The sequence below is a fragment of the Myotis myotis genome, unplaced genomic scaffold, assembly GCF_014108235.1.
Source record: "Myotis myotis isolate mMyoMyo1 unplaced genomic scaffold, mMyoMyo1.p scaffold_m19_p_19, whole genome shotgun sequence".
Lineage (NCBI taxonomy): Eukaryota > Metazoa > Chordata > Mammalia > Chiroptera > Vespertilionidae > Myotis > Myotis myotis.
This window is the reverse complement of record NW_023416323.1, coordinates 30935348-30961040: the sequence shown is the minus strand read 5'-3', so window position 1 is coordinate 30961040 and position 25693 is coordinate 30935348. Positions and strand designations below refer to the sequence as shown.

At 40.7% G+C, this 25693-nt stretch overlaps 1 protein-coding gene across 5 annotated transcripts in view; it reads left to right on the top strand.

Moving 5' to 3' along the window:
• CTCF (CCCTC-binding factor) overlaps positions 1-25693 on the top strand; it is a 43354-nt gene that overhangs the window by 13183 nt on the left and 4478 nt on the right. For all 5 annotated transcript variants that reach the window (XM_036346521.1, XM_036346520.1, XM_036346519.1 and 2 more), the window contains 8 exons: positions 9567-10356; positions 10645-10815; positions 13822-13955; positions 16460-16580; positions 17649-17798; positions 21529-21689; positions 22197-22379; positions 23028-23163. In XM_036346521.1, coding sequence (XP_036202414.1) covers positions 9576-10356; positions 10645-10815; positions 13822-13955; positions 16460-16580; positions 17649-17798; positions 21529-21689; positions 22197-22379; positions 23028-23163 — 1837 coding nt within the window. In that variant the 5' untranslated portion in view covers positions 9567-9575. The remainder of the gene's footprint in view (positions 1-9566; positions 10357-10644; positions 10816-13821; positions 13956-16459; positions 16581-17648; positions 17799-21528; positions 21690-22196; positions 22380-23027; positions 23164-25693) is intronic.

The following is a 25693-nucleotide window of genomic DNA, read 5'->3' as shown; positions in this document are numbered from 1 at the left end:
CCCAGGTTCGATTCCGGTCAAGGGCATGTACCTTGGTTGCGGGCACATCCCCAGTAGGAGATGTGCAGGAGGCAGCTGATCGATGTTTCTCTCTCATCGATGTTTCTAACTCTATCTCTCTCCCTTCCTCTCTGTAAAAAATCAATAAAATATATTTAAAAAGAAAAAGAAAAACTGATTTCAGGGAGAGGAACAGAGAGGGAGAGAGAAATAGAAACAAACAAACAAAACCACCACCACCCCCCGAAAAAAAAAACCCAAAACACCCAGAACAGCTTCCCACGCTGGTCTCTTACTAGTTTACTCTGTCCGGTATATTGCTGCCAGACTAACTCTTGAAATGAGGCGCAAAAAACACGTGGTTGAGGCTTACTAAATCAACTCCCCGGCTTTGCTCCCAGACTTCTGTACAATCTGTTCCCATACTTTCCACCTACCCACCCTCACCTTTGGGGCATCTTCCACACAATAGCCAACTCCGTTGTCCCCCACCCTCTCAGCTCAAGTCATCCCCTAAACCAATGATGAGAGAATCATTGATTGGCTGCCTCCTACATGTCCCCTACTGGGGGTCGAGCCTGCAACCCGCGGCATGTGCCCTTGAGCAGAATCAAATCCAGGACCCTTCTGTCTGCAGGCCGATGCTCTATCCACTGAGCCAAACCATCTATGGATTTTTTTTTTAATCTAACCTACAATTGTGTTAGGACTTCTTTTTCTGCTTAATAAATGACATAAACATAGCAAAAAAAAATAAGCTCATACAATAGAGCTTCTACTTAGCACACAATGTTTGTTTTTCCATGTGTTCTTCCTGCTCTTGTCATGTGCAAGAACCATTTGTGCATGTTTCATATGACATTGGCACCAATGTTGAGTGTCTGCTGTTTATCTAACACTTTTATATTCATTGCTGCATAAATAAAAGACATAGTTCCTGCCCTTACCATTAAGCTAAAAGTCTATTTGGGGAAAAGACACAGACATAGAACAATTGACTACATTGAAAACCAAAAAAACAAACTTGAAGTCAGCAGTCAAGGTTGAGAAGACTACTGATTTAGGTTAGCAATTTTCAACCTTTTTCATCTCATAGCACACACTAATTACTAAAATTCTTCACACCAAAAAAAATACATGTATTTTGCCTATCTGACAAAAAATAGGTATAATTTTGACTCATTCACACCGGACGACTATTGTTTTGTTGACTTGTCGTTTTTTTATTTGATGACTTAAGGGAAAAGTGGGGTTGCATGTTTTACAAATTCTTGTGGCACACCACTGTGCTGCAGCACACAGGTTGAAAATCGCTGGTTTAGGGGATGACTTGAGCTGAGAGGGTGGGGGACAACGGAGTTGGCTATTGTGTGGAAGATGCCCCAAAGGTGAGGGTGGGTAGGTGGAAAGTATGGGAACAGATTGTACAGAAGTCTGGGAGCAAAGCCGGGGAGTTGATTTAGTAAGCCTCAACCACGTGTTTTTTGCGCCTCATTTCAAGAGTTAGTCTGGCAGCAATATACCGGACAGAGTAAACTAGTAAGAGACCAGCGTGGGAAGCTGTTCTGGGTGTTTTGGGTTTTTTTTTCGGGGGGTGGTGGTGGTTTTGTTTGTTTGTTTTGCTCTTAAGTTTTCTCTTCCATTCCTGGATTTGGTCAGTCACCAGGTTCTGTTAACTGGTTGCAGCCTTTATTCTACAGAAATTCAGTAGTTTGTATCAAATAAGTCATTTTTGTGGTGGGGAAAATTTATCTAGGGCTTGTGATTAGAATTGTAGGAAACAAACATCATATATTTTTGTTTAGCTAACATGTATTTATTGCCTTTGGTGGGGCGGGAAGGGGGTACAGAGAAGCACAGTTGCCAGGCTCTGTGCACACATTGTTTTATTTAATCTTAATGACAACCTATGAGGTGGATAACATTATTCCTGTTTTGTACACAAGAAAATGGAGGCACAGAGGGGTAGCATATCTCACTCTAGATCAGTGATGGCGAACCTATGACACGCGTGTCAGAGGTGACATGCGAACTCATTTTTTTTGGTTGATTTTTCTTTGTTAAATGGCATTTAAATATATAAAATAAATATCAAAAATATAAGTCTTTGTTTTACTGTGGTTGCAAATATCAAAAAATTTCTATATGTGACACGGCACCGGAGTTAAGTTAGGGGTGTTTTTTTTTCCAAAAGGCTGACATGAAGAGCTCAAAAGGTTTGCCATCACTGCAGCATACTGCTAGTAAATAAAAGAACCAGAATTGGACTGTAGGTCTCTGGCTGGAGAGTCTAAGCTCTGGACTATTCCATTCTGCTTGTCCTGCCTTTTTAAAAAGAAAATTACTATTCTTTTTTTTGGTTCTTGGTGCTTTTAATGTGGAACAAGAGTTTTCTTCATGTTATTACATTAAAACACGATTTTTAATGTCTGCATAGTATTCCATTTAGTGGACGTATCATTATTTACTAGATTTAACTATTCCCCTGTGGCTTTACTTTTAGGTTGTTTATCATTATTTGCTTTAATAATGTTTTAAATTTTCTGTGATAGTGACAGTACTAGATTATATCATTGTGGCTTTATAATATGTTAATATTTGGTTATAGGAGATTGCCTTCATTTTTCAGAAATTTTATTGCTATCAATATCTTGTTTATTTCAGACAGATTTTGAAAATTATTGTATATAAAAAGTAGAAAGAGCCCTGACCGGTTTGGCTCAGTGGATAGAGCGTTGGCCTGCGAACTGAAGGGTCCCAGGTTCGATTCCAGTCAAGGGCATGTACCTTGGTTGCGGGCATATCCCCAGTAGGGGGTGTGCAGGAGGCAGCTGATCGATGTTTCTCTCTCATCCATGTTTCTAACTCTCTGTCCCTCTCCCTTCCTGTCTGTAAAAAAAATCAATAAAATATATTTAAAAAAAAAAAAAGTAGAAAGAATGTCTTTACAATGTTTGGTCTTTCTGATCATGGATACAGATAGTACTGTCCCTATTTAGTGAGGTGTTTTTTTATGCCTCCTAGAAGAGTTTTGTAATCTTTAGATAACAAATGCACATTTTGAGTTGAGGTTATTTTTTTTTTTTTAAATATATTTTATTGAATTCTACAGAGAAGAAGGGAGAGGGACAGAGAGTTAGAAATATCGATGAGAGAGATCGACCAGCTGCATCCTGCACGCCCCCCAGTGGGGACGTGCCCACAACCAAGGTACATGCCCTTGACCGGAATCGAACCCGGGACCCTTGAGTCCGCAGGCCGACGCTCCATCCACTGAGCCAAACCGGTACGGCTGAGTTGAGGTTATTTTTATTTTGATAAGAATAGTATAACTTTCTATGTTTCTGTATTGTTTTTCTGTACTTTCTATTTATTGAATATGTATGTATACTCTATACAATTTCATGAATAGTCCATCTCATTTGAAGAAATACATAGAAAGTACAAATAGTAAATGATATAAAGTCAAACCTGCAGAAAATACCAATTAGAATAGAATAATTGGTACATAATTTGAGAGGAAAATAATTGATCAGTGTGTGGCAACTTAAAAAAAAAGTAATATTCTATTACATAGGTTTCTCAGTGAAAGAAATAATTCTTTAAAGAAAAACTTTTCCACGTATGTGATTCCAAATGAAGTTTCTCCCACGTATCCTTTAGTGTAAGCCAAGGGCATAATGCCAAAACAAAACTTGATGAAAGCAGTTCTTTAGGGGATAAGATCCTATGACCCAAGTATACCCAGTTTTCTGATGTTCTGGGCATATAATTCTGGGATAAAGACTAGAATAGAATGCTGAATTCCACTGAGGTGGAATAAGGACAGAAAAGTCTCTTTCTTTTTTTAATCCTCACCCAAGGATATGTTTTTATTGATATTTTTAGAGAGGAAGAGGGAGGGAGAGAGAAAGAAACAGCAATGGGTTGCCCCACCCCAATCAGAATCGAACTTGTAACGTTTGGTGACACTCCAACCAAATGAGCCACCTGGCCAGGGTAGAAAAGGCTCTTGAATTTACCTGTTAAAGGCCATTCCTGGCTTCAGAGCAATTCAATAATTGAGAAACAGAAACCAGACTGGTAAACCAAAGGGTGGAAGAGAAAGGAGTGAAGACAGCCAGTGTGGAGTTGAACATGGGGAGGGAATATAGAGATAGTAGATGCTAAATTGTCAGGGGGAGTTAAAGGGAGTTTTAAGATGGGAAAGATTTGAGCAACTTAGAGCTGGCAGACAAGAGGCTGAGGCAAGAGGGAGAGAGCTGATCTAGAAGACTCCCCAAGGATGCTGGCAAGGCGCCTTGGGTGGCCTGTGAGCAAGCGCAGACCTCAGAGCCCTTTGTGTCCTAGTCTAGGCCTCTGTATCTTCCCACTCCACAAGTCAGCAGAGCCAAGGGAGGTGCTCAGCTGCCAGTTTTCCTCTCTTCCAGCCTCTTCACCCCCAGGTACCAGGATCGTCCTGCCTTAGCCTGAGGGAACCTCCTGCCTACCCTCTACCCAGATGTTGATTTGAATGATTTTTTTTTTAATGTTTCTAAGCTTTACTTTTTCACCAATATGATAGAAAATACAGGAAGGATCTGGTCTTCAGAGTTCCATTTTATGTGTGATATTGTGTCCCAGGGGACTAACCTGCTTTGCCAGGCTCTTTTGATTGGTTAGTAATGGATTAGGGACTAGAGTCCAGGTTTCTTTACTTCTTAGGTGATAACCAAACATCCACATAGATGACCTTTAGGTAGTAAAACTGAGAGTGCAGATGTGGATTTTAAAGATCTCTGTGTAGAGACAGCAGAAGTAAAAAGGTTAGCAAATGGAGTGGCTACAGAGAAAGGAACAGAGCCTTAATGTGCTAAGAGGGAGGAGCTCTAAGAGACAAGGGAAGGCAGGAGCCAAGGGAGAAAAGAGGCCCTGATGAAGGAAGAATATCAGTTTCATACTGTTAGATGCCAGAGAAACTAAGGTTGAGGATGAAGGAAAGGACTTTGGGTTGGCTGGTGTGGTTTTTGGTGAATGGTGCTTATGGACCAAATAGAAGGACCACAGAGTAGGCTAAGAAGCAATGGAGTCCTTTATTTAAAAAATAGAGCATGGTTTATCTATTGATCGGTTTTTGTTTGTTTTGTTTTGTTTAAGGGAGAGAGAGAGAAAGAAACAAACATGGATCAGTTGCCTTCTACACAAGCCCCAGACAGATCAAACCCGCAACCTGGGTCTGTGCCCTGACGGGGAAGGAGCCCCTCCATCACCTTTTGGTATACAGGCTCATGCTCCAATCAGTGGAGCCACCCAGCCAGGGCTGGAGTCCTTTTTCATAAGGACAAGTTCTTAAAATAGAGCAAAGCCATGCCCTGGCTTAGTGGTTATACTGTTGGCCTGTGCACCAAAGAGCCCTTGGTTCAATTCCTGGTCAAGGATAGGTACTTCGGTTGCCAGTTCCTTCCCCACCCCTTGTCCAGGCACCTGCAGGAGGCAACCAGTTGATGTGTCTCTCTCACGTCAATGTTTCTCTCCCTCTTCCTCTCTCTCCCCTCTCCCTCCCTCCCTTCTACTTTCTGAAAACCAATGAGAAAAAATATCCTCAGGTGAGGATTAAAAATAAAAAATAAATAAATAGAGCAAAGCCATATACAGTAGTATGCAAATTAATCTTTTATGTGCTTCATTTTTCAGATTTCAATAAGCTAACATACTTTGATAATCAGAAAAAAAGTTGTGTCCTGGAATAAATGTAAATCCCTTTTTAGTAGTGGTGATCCACAAAAAGATTTTACAAAACCCAGAAAGCATGGCCAACCCAAGCAAGGAGACTGGCAAAGAATATGAGAGAGAAAATGTCCATTCCCCCACCCCCCTCAGTGGGCAGAGCTGAATCCATAAAGAGAGAAGATGGATCAGAACTACTGAGGGGGGAGAGGGAGTGGTGAACATAGCTAGGAGAACACAGTCAGTCTCCTGGGAGTGGGGAGAGACCTGGTCCAGCCTCTAAAGTTTATTATTGATTTCAGAGGAGAGACTCCCTTCTGGAGAAAGTTAGGTAAAGGAATCCAATGCCTGAGGGGATTTCTAAGCAGTGTATGGGAGAGACTCTTTTTTCTCTGTCGAAATAAAAGCTGCTGCTTTAAGACCCTGAGTAGATTGTTCATGGACCTAATACTCTGTCAGCTCGACTCCCTGGCAACACAGTTGGTTTCAATTTGTGCTCCTTTGTACCAGTTATTTTTCTACCTGGTCTTTTAGGTTGGACTTGGTTATTTACAAGCAATTTCTAACATTTTAAGTTCTCAAGATGGACAAGAGGGATTTTTCTGGTTTTTTTTTCCTTCAAATTATTGTATGCTACAAAAACCTACAGAGCTCAGAGATTAAATGCTTTTCCTCCACCAGTTTTATTACAAAGGATATCTAAATAGCTGGGATTATGTAGTGATTTTCTGGCAGGGCCAGCAATAGCATCTGCAGTTTGTGAAATGTTATTTTTTGTCCTTTTGTTATTTTCTCAAGAATGTCACCAACGTAGATGGGGTTTGTTCTCTGTTCCCTAAATCCAGCATTTGGAGTTACCATCTTTGCCGAGGTCCCAATTTTGAGACCTTCGTGGTCTGGAAAAATATTTCTTAAAATGTGTGAAAGTAATATTATAAAGTAGTACTTCTTTTTTTTTTTTTTTTTTTTAAATACATTTTTATTGATTTTTCACAGAGAGGAAGGGAGAGAGATAGAGAGTCAGAAACATTGATGAGAGAGAAACATCGATCAGCTGCCTCCTGCACATCTCCCACTGGGGATGTGCCCGCAACCCAGGTACATGCCCTTGACCGGAATCGAACCTGGGACCTTTCAGTCCGCAGGCCGACGCTCTATCCACTGAGCCAAACCGGTTTCGGCAAGTAGTACTTCTTTTATGAAACCACGTAGGGATCCATTAAGTTGCAAATTCTGATACTATGGGTCAAGGGTGAGGCCTAAGTTTGTGTTTCCAATGAGTTCCAAGGTTACGCCAGTGCTGCTGGTTCTTAGACTGTACTCTGAGCAACAACGGCATAAAGTTGTGCTGTCCAGTACACTATAGCCCCTGGCCACATGGGGCTGTTGAGAACCTACAGTGACTAGTTCAAATTGAGGTGTACTATAAATGTAAAATATATACCAGATTCCAAAGGTTTATTATGAAAAAAAGAATATAAAATATCTTATTAATGTTTTTGTTGGTTGCATCTTTTATTTTTTAATATATTTTTATTAATTTTAGATAGGAAGGGGGAGGGAGAGATAGAAACATCAATGATGAGAGAGAATCATTTATCGGCTGCTCCTGCACGCCCCCTACAGGTTATTGAGCCTGTAACCAGGCATGTGCCCTTGACCGGAATCGAACGTAAGACCTTTCAGTCTGCAGGCAAATGCTCTATCCACTGAGCCAATCCGGCTAGGGCTATTGGTTACATCTTAAAGTAATAATATTTGGGACATGCTAGTTTAAATAAAATTACTAAAATTAATTTCACCTGTTTCTTTTTACTTTTTCAATATGACACTAGAAAATTACATCTATGTGACTCACATTTGTGGCCTCTATTATATTTCTAGTCTAGAGCATTCATTCCTATCCTAAGAATAATCTATCTGAACAATATTGGTTTTATAAAAGAAATTACAGTTAGGATCATGCTTAAAGTGGTCTTTTATCAGAAATAGGAGACCTTATAATAAAAAGCTAGCACATTGATGCTTGAACATATTTATAGGGAAATTATAAAGCATTCTACAAATGTTCCTTGATCCTCACCTTATGTAGTAACATTTTATATTTGTCCCCATTTTTAATGGAACAGCTAGTAAGAGGTCTTTGCATTGAGCATTGTAGTGTTTTTCTCTTTGTTGTTGAGAACGAGGGACTAATGAAAGTAGGTGATGGCAGAACAAATCAGACTGACAACCAGCAACCCACAATGTTTTCCATCAGCCTGGGTTATGTTCCGTGCAGATGGTAGGATTTGCTGAATCTACCAAAAAAATGTAGGTTGCTTCAAGCCTGGCTTTTGCCCTCAAAGAGATTTCACAAGCCAGCTGGGAAAATGGATCATTTGAGAAAAATTTAAGCACAAAATAGTGTGGTTATTTTATCAGCAGACACATTCAAAGAAAGTAATGGCTACAGAGCAACAAGTCATAAATCTGAATAGGTTATCTGTGGTTAGATAGTAAGAGGCCTTGAAAGCCATGCATCTCTCCCTTTTGCCAATAAGGGGATACACTTTGTTGTAGAAATCAAGCACTGTTTTTGTGAACCAAGTAAGTCTTAACTTCCCCTGCCAGAAAGCACATGTAGTTTCCCAGTACCATATGCATATAATCTTCTTATTTTGTGTCAGGCAAGACTATCCAAAGCTATTCAACCAACATAGCTTTCTCCTGTCTCTCATACCTGAATAGCCTCCAAACCTACCTACTTTTACGTAAAACCATTGTACCTGTTCTGTCCCTCATGTTAGACAGTAACTCCTACAATGCAGAACCAGGTCTTGCCCACCCCTCTGTAGTCTTTGTACTCCTTTGCAGGTGGTTCTGGCTTAAGAAGAACCTTCCCTGACTGTTAGCATGGATACAGCATTAAGGTGCCTGGACAGAGAATTAAAGAAATGTACCTCTGATAGAAGTAGCAAAAGCTTTGTTTGAGACTGAGGGAAGAATGCAAAACACTTGAAATTTTTTAATTTTTAATTAGCCTTGTATATACTTGCAGGTTTTAAGTCGTTACTTTCAGTTAGATGATTGTTCAGACTCATTTTACTCTTGGGTATCTGGGTACTCTGAGTATTCACGAGACTTAAGAGCCAGAAGCTATGAATTGGCTGATTTCCCCCCCCTGGTTTTGTTAATAATTCTTTAATATAAACTATCTAGAGTAGAATTTAACTGTCTCATGTTATATATTTCTTAACCATTTGTTGTTTTGAATCAGGACCAAAGAAGATCCATACGCAGTGATTGATTGCTGCATTTTTTTAAGTCTCTTTTATCAGGGTTTTTCAAATTCAGCACTATTGCTATTCGTTGTTGTGGAGGACTGACTTGTGCATATAGCAAGGTTTTTAGTAATATCTGTGGCCTCTCTGCCCACTGAATGCTAAGTAGCATACCCACTCTAGAAGTGATAACCAAAAATGTCTCCAGACCTTGCCAAATGTCACCTGGAGGCAAAGTCACCCCACTACTGATCTGTAGGTTCTCTCTCTATCCTTCCCATTTTTTTCTTCTGGTGATTTATTTGCAAAAGAAACTGCAGTTTCCTTCTGTCTAGATTTCACCCCTGTAGTGTAACTTAACATCCTGTCACCAGTTTCCTATTAATTGGTAGTTGAATTGAGAAGCTATATTAGTTTAAATGTTTTTGTTTTGTTTGACAAGACTGCTTCATGGGTAATGTTTTGTCCTTCTGTCAGGAGGCACATGGTGTGTGTTATTTTCTTCAGGGATCTTTTTTATTTTAAAATGTATTATATATATTTTCATGTAGATATAAACTTTATTTAAATAACAATCTGTGTTCTCTCTTAATAAAGGAAGAGGAAATGGAAGGTGAGGCGGTTGAAGCCATTGTGGAGGAATCTGAAACTTTCATTAAAGGAAAGGAGAGAAAGACTTACCAGAGACGCCGGGAAGGGGGCCAGGAAGAGGACGCTTGCCACCTACCCCAGAACCAGACTGATGGGGGTGAGGTGGTTCAGGATGTCAATAGTAGTGTGCAGATGGTCATGATGGAACAACTGGATCCTACCCTTCTTCAGATGAAGACCGAAGTAATGGAGGGTACGGTCGCTCCAGAAGCAGAGGCTGCTGTGGACGATACCCAGATCATAACCTTGCAGGTTGTAAATATGGAGGAACAGCCCATAAACATAGGAGAGCTTCAGCTTGTTGAAGTCCCCGTTCCCGTGACTGTACCTGTTGCTACCACTTCAGTAGATGAACTCCACGGGGCTTATGAGAATGAAGTGTCTAAAGAGGGCCTTGCAGAAAATGAACCCATGATCTGTCACACCTTACCTTTGCCCGAAGGGTTTCAAGTGGTGAAAGTGGGGGCCAATGGAGAGGTGGAGACGCTAGAGCAAGGGGAACTTCCACCTCAGGAAGATCCTATTTGGCAAAAAGACCCAGACTATCAGCCACCAGCCAAAAAAACAAAGAAAACCAAAAAGAGCAAACTTCGCTACACAGAGGAGGGCAAAGATGTGGATGTTTCCGTCTATGACTTTGAGGAAGAGCAACAAGAGGGTCTGCTATCAGAGGTTAATGCAGAGAAAGTGGTTGGTAACATGAAGCCTCCAAAACCAACAAAAATTAAGAAGAAAGGTAAAATGATTTTATCCCTTCGATTCGCATAAAACCAATTTGGAATGAAGTACATAACGATATATATATATGCAGGTTATTTTATATTAAATTAACTTATTTTTTAAGATCATGATGTGAGTGCTAGTCTTTTTAGCCAGTCTAAAATAAGTTTTTAAGTCCTGAAGATAAAGAAGTAAATCTATTAGTGGCAAAAAAATAATTATGATATTTATAGAAATTTAAGATTGGGATTAATCTTAACATTTTTTAACCCTACAACAAGTAAGTGTTTTATTTTGCATATAGGTGTAAAGAAGACATTCCAGTGTGAGCTTTGCAGTTACACGTGTCCACGGCGTTCAAATTTGGATCGTCACATGAAAAGTCACACTGATGAGAGACCACACAAGTGCCATCTCTGTGGCAGGGCATTCAGGACAGTCACCCTCCTGAGGAATCACCTTAACACACACACAGGTGCTGGATAAGAATGTTGGGAACTACAGCATAGCTACGATTAAAACTTGGACTTTGTAAGGATGGTGATCCAGAGAAAGATTATCTGTGGTAGATAACCTGTCGTATTTCCTAAAGACATCACCATTGTGTTGCTAAGGTTTTAACAACTACTAAAAATGACCCCCAAAATTCCTAGGCAAAAATTGCCAGACACTTTGTTGAAGAATGTTAGAAATAGTAGTGAAATCCTACCTTTGTAAAAACCATGCTTTCTGGTTGTTTTACCTCAAGGAAGATAAGTAATTCATAATCTCAGAATGGAAAGTGTAAGGCATCATTCTAACAGTTCAAACATTTATTCATTCACACTCCATGCATACTTCAGCATTCTAACATTAGCTTCACCTTGACTGTGGTCAGGTCTTGGGGGTCACTAAAGTGGAGGACTGTGCACTGGAGCTCTCTTTTAGGCTCTCTTCCGGGCTCTTGGCATTTTAGTGTTGGCTTTGGCTCTAAGTGCTAACAATGAAACTTCTTTCACCTAGTTCTTTATGCAGAGTAGCTCTTCTCTATCCAGATTCTCCACATAATTTTATATGATGACTCTTGTTTTTATTTGATGTGCTGATTGTCCAATGAGTGTGATTAAGTGGGGGTTGGCCTATAAGCAGTATGCTGTGTATTTGTATTTTTTTGCTGATGTGACTTAGTCACTTTTTTTTTTTTTTTTAATATATTTTATTGATTTTTTACAGAGAGGAAGGGCAAGAGATAGAGAGTCAGAAACATCGATGAGAGAGAAACATTGATCAGCTGCCTCATGCACATCTCCCACTGGGGATGTGCCTGCAACCCAGATACATGCCCTTGACCGGAATCGAACCTGGGACCTTTCAGTCTGCAGGCCGACGCTCTATCCACTGAGCCAAACCGGTTTTGGCGACTTAGTCACTTTTTAAAAAATATTTTTTTATTGATTTCAGAGAAGAGAGAGGGAGAGAGAGAGAGAGAAACATTGATCAGCTGCCTCCTGTATGCCCCCCACTGGGGATCAAGCCTGCAACCCAGACATGTGCCCTTGGTCAGATTCAAACCCGGGACCCTTCAGTCTGCAGGCTGACGCTCTATCCACTGAGCCAAACCAGCTATGGCTGACTTAGTCACTTTTCGCCATCTTCCTAGTTTCTACTCAGACACTTGATATGTTTTATTTGGCAGTTTGAAGACATTATAAAAGCAGCATATCTATAATAATAAAAGCGTAATATGCTAATTAGACCGGACAGCTGGATGACCTGGACGAAGCCAAGCTGCGAGGGCTGAGCCCTTGCATGAATTTTGTGCATCAGGCCTCTACTGACTAGATAAAAGTAGCTGGCCCCAGAAAGTCAGTTTATGCTGAGGAATAACATCTTTGCATTTTCTAGATGTAGTTGTATTGCATTCTAGGGTACACCCTTGCCTGTGTCAAAATGCTGTAGCAATTGAAGCGTGACTTGGTGAGCGTGGATCTTGAGCAGAGGGACATATGTGGTCTTGTGGTGCAACCCGATGAAAATCTGCCCCACAGCAGAGATTCTTTTTTTTTTTTTTTTTTTAAATATATTTTATTGATTTTTTACAGAGAGGAAGGGAGAGAGATAGAGAGTTAGAAACATCGATGAGAGAGAATCATCGATCAGCTGCCTCCTGCACACCTCCTACTGGGGATGTGCCCGCAACCCAGGTACATGCCCTTGACCGGAATCGAACCTGGGACCTCTCAGTCCGCAGGCCGACGCTCTATCCACTGAGCCAAACCGGTTTCGGCCAGAGATTCTTCCTTAATTGCCATTCTTATGTCTACCAGACCAGGGGTGGGGAGTGTCTGGCCCGTGGATCATATAAGGCCCAAGAAATCATTTAGTCTGGCCTTACCAAAGCCTTAAGGGTGAGTTAATTAAATGTTTGACCAAATATAGCAGAGCTAAATTTTAAATTGATAATTTTGTATGGCCTGCAAATGATGTTATAAATATCCAAGTGGCCCTTGGCAACAAAAAGTTTCCCCACCCCTGCTCTAGACGGTACTAGGTGAGTGTTGGAGATTCTTGGTTTTCAGTTTGCCTTTTTAGAAGTGGATGCTGCTTTCCTTCTCTTATTAACTGTTATTTTACTTATATCTCTATACCACCAGACTATACATTTTTCATAGACAAGACTCTGTCCTTCACTCCTATATCCTCTGGTATTAAAGGAGCAAATTGAGCAAATAAACATTCATTGGAATTTCTTAGTTAATGATCATATTCCAATCACACTTCCCTCTCCATGGTCCTCTCAATCTCTGGGAGAATCATTTTTGTAATGGCTGCCTCCATTCATTACATTGGAGCTCTTCCTAATTCCATTCTCGGAGGTAGCCTTCCTTGGGTTTTGGTGTTTGGGATTACCTTGCTGTCCCCATTTACCTGCAGCCCATAATTAAAGATGATCCCTAGTTTCTGAATAATAGTCTGTAAAAACAGCACTCTGTTCTTCTGTCAGCTTTATCACCTCATTGTCATTACCTGGGCATTTCTTTCCAATGCAATATTCAGAATATAAAGTGGCTAAAAAAGGTTTACTAAAGTAATATGGGACATATTGAAAGCAATAAGATTCTTTCAATGACGGGGGGAAAAAACAAGAAATGTATTGGCTGTGTATATTATTAGTTTATAGAAATGTTCAAATATTCCTGAGTTGACATGCAGATCATAGAATGTTAGACATGGATATTGGAAAGTGTTGAAAGTGATCTGTATAAAGGCAGTCGTACTTGGTAAAACCTTTGATAAATCTCTAGAATTCTTTATCAAATGGGTAATTAAGAGAAACTAAATGTTTAGCACATTTTCTAATAGTTTAGGGTTAGTGTTGTAAAGTCTGCCAGTCCTTCTTATAGTTTTTTGAGCTACTTAATGAAATAACCAGGGTCCATTCTCATGAATCATTAACTGTGCCCTTGATCTTGTCTTCCTGTTATATCCTCTTTTCTCTTAGGTACACGTCCTCACAAGTGCCCAGACTGTGACATGGCCTTTGTGACTAGTGGAGAATTGGTGCGGCATCGTCGTTACAAACACACCCATGAGAAGCCATTCAAGTGTTCCATGTGCGATTACGCCAGCGTAGAAGTGAGTATTCAGCTTGTTGGCTACTCTTAAGATCATGATACCAGTATGAGGATGTAAGCTACCCAAACTGACTTAAGATGAGGTAGAAAATCTAATTAGATTATTAACACCCCCACTCCCCATCACCAAAGGAAACTTTAATGAGTATGAAAGATTTACCCTATAAAAAAGCACTAGTTCCACGTGTCATTATAGGCAACTTCCACCAAACTTCACAGAAACAAATAACTATATCCAGAGTATTTAAAAATGAGTTTTATCACCTTTATTATTTTAGACTACCCTGTTATCAAAACTGGATAAGGATACTACCTTATTCTCACAGAAAAGCAAATATTCTAAGTAAAATTAGTTTTTAAATCAAAAATAGTAATATATTTTTAAAAATAAGTGATTACTGCTCTGGCCAGTGTTGCTCTATGGTTAGTGCGTTGGCCCATGCACAGGTTTGTGCACATACCTGGGTTGCAGGTTCAATCCCTGGGCCTGGTTGGGGCGTGTGAAGGAGGAACAAATCCATCTCTCTCATTCCCCCCTACCCCTTTGTTCCACTCTCTCTAAAAACATCCTGGGGAGAAGATTAGCAAGACAAAAAAAAGTGATTACTAGAGTATATTTAAAATGCAAGGACAGTTCAACATTAGGAATTTATTAGTGTGAACGAAATTGAGAGATTTTTAAAAACCATATGATCATTTGTATAGATTATTGAAAAACTAAATTTCAATACTCAGTTACTGTCTAGTGGAAGGAAATGTCTTTACTATAAGGAGTGTATACCAGAAATCCATAGTAAACTCTAACTCTGAAATATTGGAAGTATTCCCATTAAAATTGGAACAAGACATCTATCTATTTTTTTTTTTTAATATATTTTATTGATTTTTTACAGAGAGGAAGGGAGAGAGAGAGTTAGAAACATCGATGAGAGAGAAACATCGATCAGCTGCCCCCTGCACATCCCCCACTGGGGATGTGCCCACAACCCAGATACACGCCCTTGACCGGAATCGAACCCGGGACCCCTCAGTCCACAGGCCGACGCTCTATCCACTGAGCCAAACCGGTTTCGGCAAGACATCTATCTTATTGTTCAGCATTGTATTGGAAATCCTAGCTAATAGAATAAAATAAGAAATGAATGAAAAATAGAAAAAAACAAAATTGTCATTTCTTTCAGACATATTTCCTTATAGAAAATTCAAGAGTATTAGCTAAAAAAAAGAGTAGTAAGTGTTCAGTTGGGTGACCAGATATAAGTTAAGTACACAGAAATCAGTGACTTACCTTATACCAATTGTTCTCAACCTTCTGGCCCTTTAAATACAGTTCCTCATGTTGTGACCCAACCATAAAATTATTTTCATTGCTACTTCATGACTGTAATGTTGCTACTGTTATGAATTGTAATGTAAATATCTGATATGCAGGATGGTCTTAGGCGACCCCTGTGAAAGGGTCGTTCGACCACCAAAGGGGTCGCGACCCACAGGTTGAGAAGCACTACCTTATACTATCAATAGTAGGAAACAGTTTCAAATTCTAGCAAGCAATATAATGATTTAGAGATAAACTGAACAATAAAAAACATCTGATACCTATGTGAAGAAAACTTGATTTTTCTGAAGGACATTAATAAATGAAGAGACACTTCAAGTTCCAAATTCAACTGGAAGAATAAATATGAATGACTAAGAAAATTTGACAAAAGAAAGGGGGGGTTGTGCAATTGGATGTTGTAAAAACCATATAGTAATAAATGAAGACAATGTGATACTGGAGCAGAAATAAACAAAAAGCTTGTTGGGACCGAATAGAGTCTTGTGCACATAGGAATTTAATGTGTGATAAGGAGGCAAATCTTGGAAAGAGAATTAATCAGTAATGCTGTTGGGACCATTGTTAAACCACTCACAGTCTGAAAATTTGCTATGAGTGCAAGGGGATTAATAAGTATGTTTAAAGCACTTAGAATCAAGTTTGAAAGTCACTATTTTTTTGAAAAGGTACCCATAGAAGACGAAGATCATAGTTAGTAGTGAGGAACGTAAGTGACAGGCCCCTGAAGCCTGGCCTGTCTGGGAAGTGTTGATGATGGGAAGAGAGGACGAGGGGAATTAAAACGTGCTTATTAATTCGGATTCAAATTTTGGAAGAAAATTGATGAGCACGGATTATTTTTAAACTATTACGGAAAAATTCAAAAATATAAAAGTAGATAGAATGATATATAATATACCCCCATGTCCCTATTATCCAGCTTAAAGTTATTAGTGACCAATCTTGACTATGTATGCCCCTGTTTATTTACTCTCTTCCTTTAGATTACAGTATGGATTTGAGAAGTGAAGATTACAAAGAATGAGGAAGAGATGCTATCTTTTAGACTTTTTCTGTACTCTGACCTTCAGTGCCCAAAAGCTAACTTTTGTGCCTACCCCACAGCACTCACGTTACAATATGTTAATTAAAGTGTAAGAGGTTTGGTTGCTTTCATGTTTCAGGTCAGCAAATTAAAACGTCACATTCGTTCTCATACTGGAGAGCGTCCGTTCCAGTGCAGCTTGTGCAGTTATGCCAGCAGGGACACATACAAGCTGAAAAGGCACATGAGAACCCATTCAGGTAGGACTTCTCCCCTCGTTGTATCACTGAACTGCTTTTCAGTGGGTTCTGTGGCACCCTGTGAACCACCACATGCCCCCTCCATTACCTGAATGGAAGTATATCATTGATGAGCGCCTTTCTGGCATATCTGCTGAATTCATTGTTCTGAATATACATTGAAGAAAAGAAAGTTTTTACTGTTGGAAATCTGGGTAGACTAACCCAGCTCTTTCAGTTTTCCTAAAAGAAACATCTACCTGTAGGTCCTCTTGTCATCCCATGTGCTTTCCCCAAAAGGTAAGCATTGTTGTGGGAACTCTCTTCTTTGTTTCTTTTTCATTTTGGAAATATTTTTCAATTCTTTTATTATTTTTTTAACAAATGGCCCCAGGGATAGGAGACCAGGGGAGCAGGGAGGAGGGGAAGCGAGGCCCCAGCCCCACAACCCTTCCCACCCACCGCTTTTCCCCTTATATGTTTATAATCTATATACAAGGCCTGGGGTTGGGGGGAGGGGGGGTTAGAGGCAAGGGGAACTTCCTCAGCAGGGTGGAGGCTCCTTGTCCCCTTGGAACCCAGGCTCTTCTGCCTGTTGGGAAGACTATTCTCAGGAAGGTGGCCCTGTCGGCTCCCAAGCTTTGGCATCTAGCATAAGGCATCAGGTGGGGAGGCCTGGGGGGCAGGCACATGTGGAAGAGGAAGTAGAGCTCCATTCATACTGGGCAGCTTGGGATGGTAACATGAGAATTCAGACTTGGGGTTATGGGGGTTTCTTCCTCACCTGCTGGTGAGGTCAATGTGTTGGGTGCGGAAGGACCCGCTATAGGTGGAGGGTGGGGCTTTGAGATGGGAACTGAGTCCTACTCTTTTTCTAATATGTACAACTCTGTGGCAGCAGCAGTTTAGGGCTTGTTTGCCATCTCTCAAGATAAGCATGAGCCAGTTAGTGGGCCTGAGCCTCAGCCTTCCTGAGTAAGACCTAAAGATTCTCTGTGGCTTTATATATCTGCCACCTGAGTTGCCCTCCAATTAAATGATGTATTTAGTCATTTCATCTAATGTGTTCATTCTGTATTTCCTTTTTAGGGGAAAAACCTTATGAATGTTATATTTGTCATGCGCGATTTACCCAAAGTGGTACCATGAAGATGCACATCTTACAGAAGCACACAGAAAATGTGGCCAAATTTCACTGTCCCCACTGTGACACTGTCATAGCCCGAAAAAGTGATTTGGGTAAGTAAGTTAGTGGCAACTGAGAAAAAAAATATTTTGAAGGATTTGGGAAAGTATGAAGATCATAAATAACTTCTTTTTTAAAAAATATTTTATTGATTTCAGAGAGGAAGGGAGAGGGGGAGAGATATATCAATGAGGAGAGAGAATCATTGATTGGCTGCCTCCTGCACGCCCCCTACTGGGGATCGAGCCCACAACCCAGGCATGTGCTCTACCAGAATCGAACCTGGGACCCCTCAGTCCCCAGGCTGACACTCTATCCACTGAGCCAAACCAACCAGGGCCATAAATAACTTCTTTATCTGACTTGTGTAAGTTTGTGTATGTGGATGGTTTACCACTTAATAAAAGCTATTGTTTAGCTGCTATTTTTTTTTCTATCTCTTCTTTCTCTTACTGCATATAGCTCATCTATAAATTAATGGAGCTGTAATGAGAAGAAACCTTTAATTAGTAGCCAGAATGTTTAAGTCCCCAAATAGACAAGTGACATAGTATGAGTCAAACTTAAGGTCAGTTCAAGTCAGATTTTTCAAAAACATTTATGCTTTCTCTGGATTAGTGTACTGTTTCATTGGTAACTGATAACTACAATCCTGTGCATAATTAATCTAGAGTTCATATAGAGGCAGAGTTTAGCGGTAGAAATTTTAGTATGTCATACTTAGCGATATGGTCACTTGGAATTATCAGTTTGTTTTTCTTATTTAAAAAAAAAAATACTGTCCCTAAAAGTAATTCTTGTAAACATTTTTGACATTTAGATAATTATTTTACAAATTGCTTATGAGCTGTCACATAGTAGTTTTTGCTTTTTGACCCTTTTGATCTTTACAACAACCATATTAAATAATCAAGGAATGTATTCTCGCTTTATAGGCTAGACAGATGTCTTCACCAAAAGCTACACAACACACCTCATGAGTAACAGAGCTGGACTTGAGTCCTCTTTAGTTGTCTCTTGCATTGGGGACAATATATAAGTACCCAGGTTGCATCAGGAACATAGATTTAAAGGCACTGTTCTCTGATAGTTTTACTGTTCTTATATAGAAACTAAAATCTAAACCAATAATACCTCATGGCAGTGTGTGAGCTATTAGGCCACTGTCTGGATATTCAAGTTTATCTCCCAAAATTAATCCCAGAGAAGTATGTGTTTCTTCTTTAAAGCAGGCCTGATTTCACTCTTCTATGCAGTAAATAAAATTATTCACTTTGTGACACAGGAAAACTTGGGCTTTGTAGACAGACCTACTAGAATCAAGATTCACTTCCAGATACTTAATTACTATGAGCCTTCTCCCCCCCACCCCCTCAACTGATGTATAGGAATAATACCTATCTTACAGGACTGTTATTACAAGTATTTAATAAGAATATATGAAAGAGTGGTAGGCCTCTGTCAGAGGACCAGAAGGGGAAAGTTGAGGCCTAAAAATTATTCGAAATATATACGTGTATATATATAAGGCCTTAAGCCCTAGCCTGTTTCGCTCAGTGGATAGAGCACCGGCCTGCAGACCAAAGGGTCCTGGGTTCAGTTCCAGTCAAGGGCGCATACCTTGATTGCCTGGGCCCTGGTTGGTTTCTTTCACATTGATGTTTCTCTGTCTTTCCCTCTCTCTTTCACTCTTTCTAAAAAATCAATGGAAAAATATCCTTGAGTGAGGATTAGTAATAAGTAGTCTTCATATAATGAACATGTATAGCCAACCCTTCCCTTACTCATTTCCATTCCCCAGAGTTGGCCCTCGGTAAGTTTGATATATTGCCTTGATTGAATCAGTTTGGTAGAACCATAAATTCATGATCCCAAATGCAGCTGACAGGGCTCATTGCTGCTGGACAGTCCAACTATTTATCCTTGTCAGGTGTGCTCCCAATCTCCTCAGTGAGTTTGTTCATTGATTCAATCCACAAATGTTTGGGTGCCTGCTGTGTGGGAGGCACTGTGCCAGTTAGGTAAATCACTTTCTTTAAGCCTCTAATCTTCCCTTTTCTGTCTCCCTGGTGTCAGTGAGTGACCTCTTTTTCTACTTAAAAATAAAATTAAGGCAGCAGGTTGAAACTCCAGACTTTCTGTTATTAAACCTACCTATGTCTATATTCATCCTCCCTTGTCCATCTTGTCTGAGGTCTGCCCCTTTGTGTTTGCCTTGATCCCACTCTCCTGTCATGGCAGCCTTTAGCACCATTAATATTGCCTCAATAACTTAAGTTCACATTCTCACTCCTTGATGTTCCCCTCAACTCTAAGCATGCTTGTGCCTCTTCTGTCTATTTTTATTTTTTATTATTGATTTGAGAGAGAGAGAGAGAGAGAGAGAAACATCAGTGTGAGAGACATCAATCACTTGCCTCCTGTACACACCCTGACCCGGAACTGAGCCCACTACCTTTTGGAGTACGGGACACTCCAACCAACTGGGTGGCACCAGCCAGGGCTTCCTCTCCTGTCTTTAAAAACTATTTCCCCCCGAAACCGGTTTGGCTCAGTGGATGGAGCGTCGGCCTGCGGACTGAAAGGTCCCGGGTTCGATCCCGGTCAAGGGCATGTACCTGGGTTGCGGGCACATCCCCGGTGGGGGATGTGCAGGAGGCAGCTGATCGATGTTTCTCTCTCATCGATGTTTCTAACTATCTCTCTCCCTTTCTCTCTGTAAAAAATCAATAAAATATATTTTTAAAAAACTATTTTCCCTTCCAGGTTTAACTTTTATCTCCTTCCTAGCCAACCCTCATGAAGAATTAGGTCCCTCGCATTCTCTGTTCCACAGCTCCTAATTTCCCTCTCATCTGGAGTATGCCCCCTCACTCTGTGAAGAGACTTGCTAAAATCACTAATAACCCCGTGTGGTAGAGCGTAGGGAACATGGCTCTTCCTGTTTCCCTTGCTCTCTTAGCACCATTTTTTGTAGTGGTCTGTGCCCTCCTCTTTCTTTTGTTGTTTTGTTTTTTGTGTTGGGGTTTTTTGCCTCCTCCTTAAAACACTTTTTTCCCTTGGCTTTCATGGCACTGCAATCTGTTGGCTTGGGCTTGTTTCTCTGACCATTCTCAAACTTCTCTTATTTTAACCCTTTTCCTCTTACTGGCATTAACTTTTAGATTTCTTAAAATATGACTCATGCTCTTCTTTTCCATCTTTACTTTTTGCGTAGTGATTTCATCAGCTCCCATGGTCTCACTCAAATTCTAACAACTCTTAAATTTATGTTCCTATGAGTTGGGCTTATATAACCATCTGTACCTTGCCGTCCCTCTCCCTACTTGGATATTGTTGGCATTCCAAATGCAACATGTCAAAACTGAATCCTTAAAACTCCCTTGACCAGCCCTCTTCCACTCTTCCTTGTCTCAGTAAATGACCCCACCATCTACGTGGTTTTCTGAGCCAGAAACCAGGTAATTGTCCCTAACACCCACCTTCCTCTTCTGCACTCTATCACTAAGTCCTACTGATTCAACTTCCTAGATTTCTCATCATTTCTCCCCCTTCTTCCCATATCCCTTGGTATCTTCCTTATCCAAGCCACCATCTTCTCTCACCTATCCTGTTTCCGCATTGTAACTGGTCTCCTCACATCTGTAGTTATTCCTCCTTTTACTTAATTTTCTGTGTAACAGTGTAATCCTTTTAAGAAACAGAAACAAATGTATTATTAACTTGTTGAAATGCTTGTTTATGTTTTCACAAGTTAAACTGAGCTCTATATTTTGCTTTCAGGTGTCCACTTGCGAAAGCAGCATTCCTATATTGAGCAAGGCAAGAAGTGCCGATACTGCGATGCTGTGTTTCATGAGCGCTATGCCCTCATTCAGCATCAGAAGTCACACAAGAATGAGAAGCGCTTTAAGTGTGACCAGTGTGATTACGCTTGCAGACAGGTAGAGACTCATGTTTACAGAGCAGTTGATGCCTCGTGGGTGTCAGGTTTCATCAAAGGGTTCTTACCAACCTTGTATGGTGGCTATTTTTAATATGTTCAAGCTATGATTTGTGAGGAATATCTTCAAAGTTTCTGTTGATTGTATCTCAATCTCCAGCTGATGTTTTATTCAGTCACAGCTTACCCACTTCACCCCCACCTCAGGCAGACTACTGACTTCTTTCTCGGAACTCTGGATATTAAGTTCAGGACTTGAAAGAAGGGAAGAATTTGGTCCTGGAGCCTGATGCTGGGGAATGATCTAAAGAAGCAGCCTGGCAGGAGTGGGCATATCTGCCTGGGATTTATTGGAAGTAGTTCACCCCAGTAAAGATCAGTTTATCCTTCCAACAAGCCTAGATCCTTGGGAGAGAGAAGCCTGTCAGCCATATGCACACAGGTGGTAGCTGGGTAGCAGCGCTCTGACTGACAGGCTCTGAAGCCTCTGCCCCGCCCACTCTTTCAGGAGAGGCACATGATCATGCACAAGCGCACCCACACCGGCGAGAAGCCTTACGCCTGCAGCCACTGCGACAAGACCTTCCGCCAGAAACAGCTCCTCGACATGCACTTCAAACGCTATCACGACCCCAACTTTGTCCCTGCGGCCTTTGTCTGTTCTAAGTGTGGGAAAACGTTCACACGGCGGGTAAGAAAGAGTCAGAGCTTTACATCCTCTATTTTGGTTCTTTTTTCTTTTAAATTTATTGGGGTTACATGGTTAATAAAATTGTATAGGTTTCAGCTACACAATTGTATGATACATCATCTGTATATTGTATTGTGTGTTCACCACCCTAAGTCAAATTATAATGGTTCTTAATTTTGTGTCTTGGTCTTCCACTGCAAAGCACGACAGTGCTTCCCACTGAGGTAATAGACACAGAGGTCTTGTGTCCATGTGTGAACCCTCTGCTGGCAGGGAGTCCCCAGTCGGTCTGTCCTGGGTCTTCATCTGGGACCATGTTAGTCAGGCCTGCACAGGACACGGGGCTGGTCTGATCCTCCCCAGTTCCTTTTGCCTCAAGCTGCTGAGCTCTCCGCTCAGGGGACCCAGCTTCATCTTCTGAAGGACTCCTCTTTCTCTCCCTCCCTTCTCTCTCCCTTTTGTCCCCCTCCAAATGGAGATCATTTCCCTGAATGCGGAGAGCATATTTTAGGACGTGCTTTAGCAGACATTCAGACTTAATATAGATACTCATTTTATTTATTTATTTATGTAACTAAAATAAAGAGAACTTCCAGTCTCATCTTTACTTGGTCAGTGATGTGAAAGAGGGTTTGTTCCTTTTGTTAGAATACCATGGCAAGGCATGCTGATAATTGTGCTGGTCCAGATGGTGTAGAAGGAGAAAATGGAGGAGAAACGAAGAAAAGTAAGCGTGGAAGAAAAAGAAAGATGCGCTCTAAAAAAGAAGACTCCTCTGACAGTGGTAAGTGGCTTGTTTCTTGGTTTAGTTGAACATGGCAGATTTTGGTACCCAGTTTATGTACGGATATGCTGGGAGATAGAAGTAGGCCAGTGCTTGCTTTAAACCTCTAATCTTCGTAGTGAGTGTATGTATATATTTACAACAGCAGTTAGTTTGTTTCTGGGGCAACTTTTTTTCTTTTTTTTCTAATGGCGTTCTAGAAATTGCTTAATAATACCTTATACGTTATGTTCATTTAAAGCCAAAGCAAAATTAATATATTTACACAGTTTACTCAAATTAGTGATATTTTAAGGCCAGCAGAGTTTCCTTTCTATGTTCGTAACTTCCACATTTAGGAAGCTGGTCTAGATTTGAGCAATGAATCTAATGGGCATGAAGAAGGTTGCTTAAAGCATCTTGACCAACTTCTGGTTTGACTGCCTCTGTCAGCTTAGCCTTGATCAAGTTTGTTGAAGGTCAGCCTTTCTTTTCCTTCCTTAATCTCTCCATTTATGTTTTAAAACTTGGCCTATTTTCCTACCATTGATGCTCTTTGGGGTGTTTTTGCCTTTCTAGTCATGAAATCCAGGCAGAAGGTATGCTTTGAGGTATTAGACTCATGAAGAGCGAGGGAGAACAAGAATGTTGGTAACGTAGGAGTCACATTTGAGGATACAAATTTGTTCCAAAGTGTTAGGTTATAATGTGGACACTTGGGCTGCTGGCACCCAGGTGAGAAGGCATATCTGTGACTACAGGTTTAAGCTTTTTATGGAAAAGAATGTAGAGAAGTTTTGTTTTGGGGAATGCACTTTCCCAGAAGCACCATCAGACTGGAGAGATTACAGGTGGTGCCTAATTGCTATTTCTAAGGATTCCTCATTTTGTTTTTTGTGTTATTTGTTAGTAGAAGTAGTGGGAAGGGAACAGAGTTTTTGAAAATTAAATAAAAACCTTCAGTTATTTTATTAGTTTTACTGTTTTTTATATGTAGATCTAAAAGAAGGTCCCTTTAGTTTTTATTTATTTAGTTTAGTTTTTTATTTATTCACTTTTCTATTCAGAACTTTAGCTTCTTCTAGGAGCAATTTATTTTATTATTTTTTAATATTTTTTTTTATTGATTTCAGAGAGGAAGGGAGAGGGAGAAAGAGATAGAAACATCAATGATGAGAGAGAATCACCGATTGGCTGCCTCCTGCATGCCCTCTACTGGGGATTGTGCCCTTGACCGGAATCAAACCCAGGACGCAGGCCGACACTCTATCCACTGACCCAAACCAGTTGGGGCTGGGAGCAATTTATTTTTGCTGCCTTTTTTAGTGCAAAGTGTATTTTAAGCAGTATCTTGTTTAGCTTCAAAGTTTTAAGTGAATTGCCTCCTTTAAAATGTCAGTGTGCTGCCCTGGCCGGTTTGGCTCAGTGGATAGAGGGTCGGCCTGCGGACTAAAGGATCCCTGGTTCAATTCCAGTCAAGGGCACATGCCCAGGTTGCAGGCTCGATCTCCAGTAGGGGGCGTGCAGGAGGCAGCTGATCAATGATTCTCTCTCATCATTGATGTTTCTAACTCTCTCTCCCTCCCTCTCTGAAAGCAATAAAAATATATTTATTAAAAAAAAATGTCAGTATGCTTGCTTTTTAGAAAAGAACACATGACTCTACTAAGTATCTTTAAGAAAATGTGTGGACTATTAGGGAGGTGCCAAGGAATATTTGGGGTCAGAAGGCCCCAAATATCGCCAGAGACCCACAGATAATCCTGACCTTGAAGTCCCAGGAGTTGCTCTTAGTTGCGGAGCTTTGTGCTGCCACAGATATCCCTTCTTTCCCGTGGTACTGCCCTGCTCGTTTCTGTGGGTCAGTCCCTAATTGTACTTCACCAGAAGCGTGTTTTAGCTGAAGAATTCTAGTTTGTAGAACACAGTTTGGTTCTGGGCCTCATACCTAATACTAGTCTCTCCCCACCCCCCAGTCTGGGTTTTCTATCCCACTGCTTACAAAGCAGTTATGTATCCCCTCCCAGGAGCTCTGCCTGGCCATCTGCAGAGATGGTACAGCAGAGTCTACTGCTATTTTTCAAGGGTTTTTTGCCAAATTTCTCCAAGCCAATAAGCTTTTGACCCTATTAACCCTTTTTGTATGTTTCTTTTCCCCCCCCCTCCCCCCCCCCATTTCTGACTGAATTTATTTCGTTTTCTAGGCATTGGGCTAACTTAGGCCATAGGGGGTGTGAATAAGCTCAACAGGGAAGTTCTTGACACACTGCCACATAAAACTACGTTTCCCACATTTCACTTAAGATGTCAGTCACTTGATAAATAAGTTGTTTTGTCCCGAAGATCAGGCATTTACTCACAGATGTCTAAATTTAAACATTTGGTTCCAGAGGAAGAGAAAGTGATTGCAACCTGTGCTTCTTGGAGGAAGGCAGGCAGTGTGCATTTTGTGGCACGGCAGTGAGGGAGGGGTAACAAGACGTCTTTGGCTGCCTGCAGGGGTGAGCAGCAGAACAGCCCCAAATTGAGGATAGAGGTTGGATTTCCACCT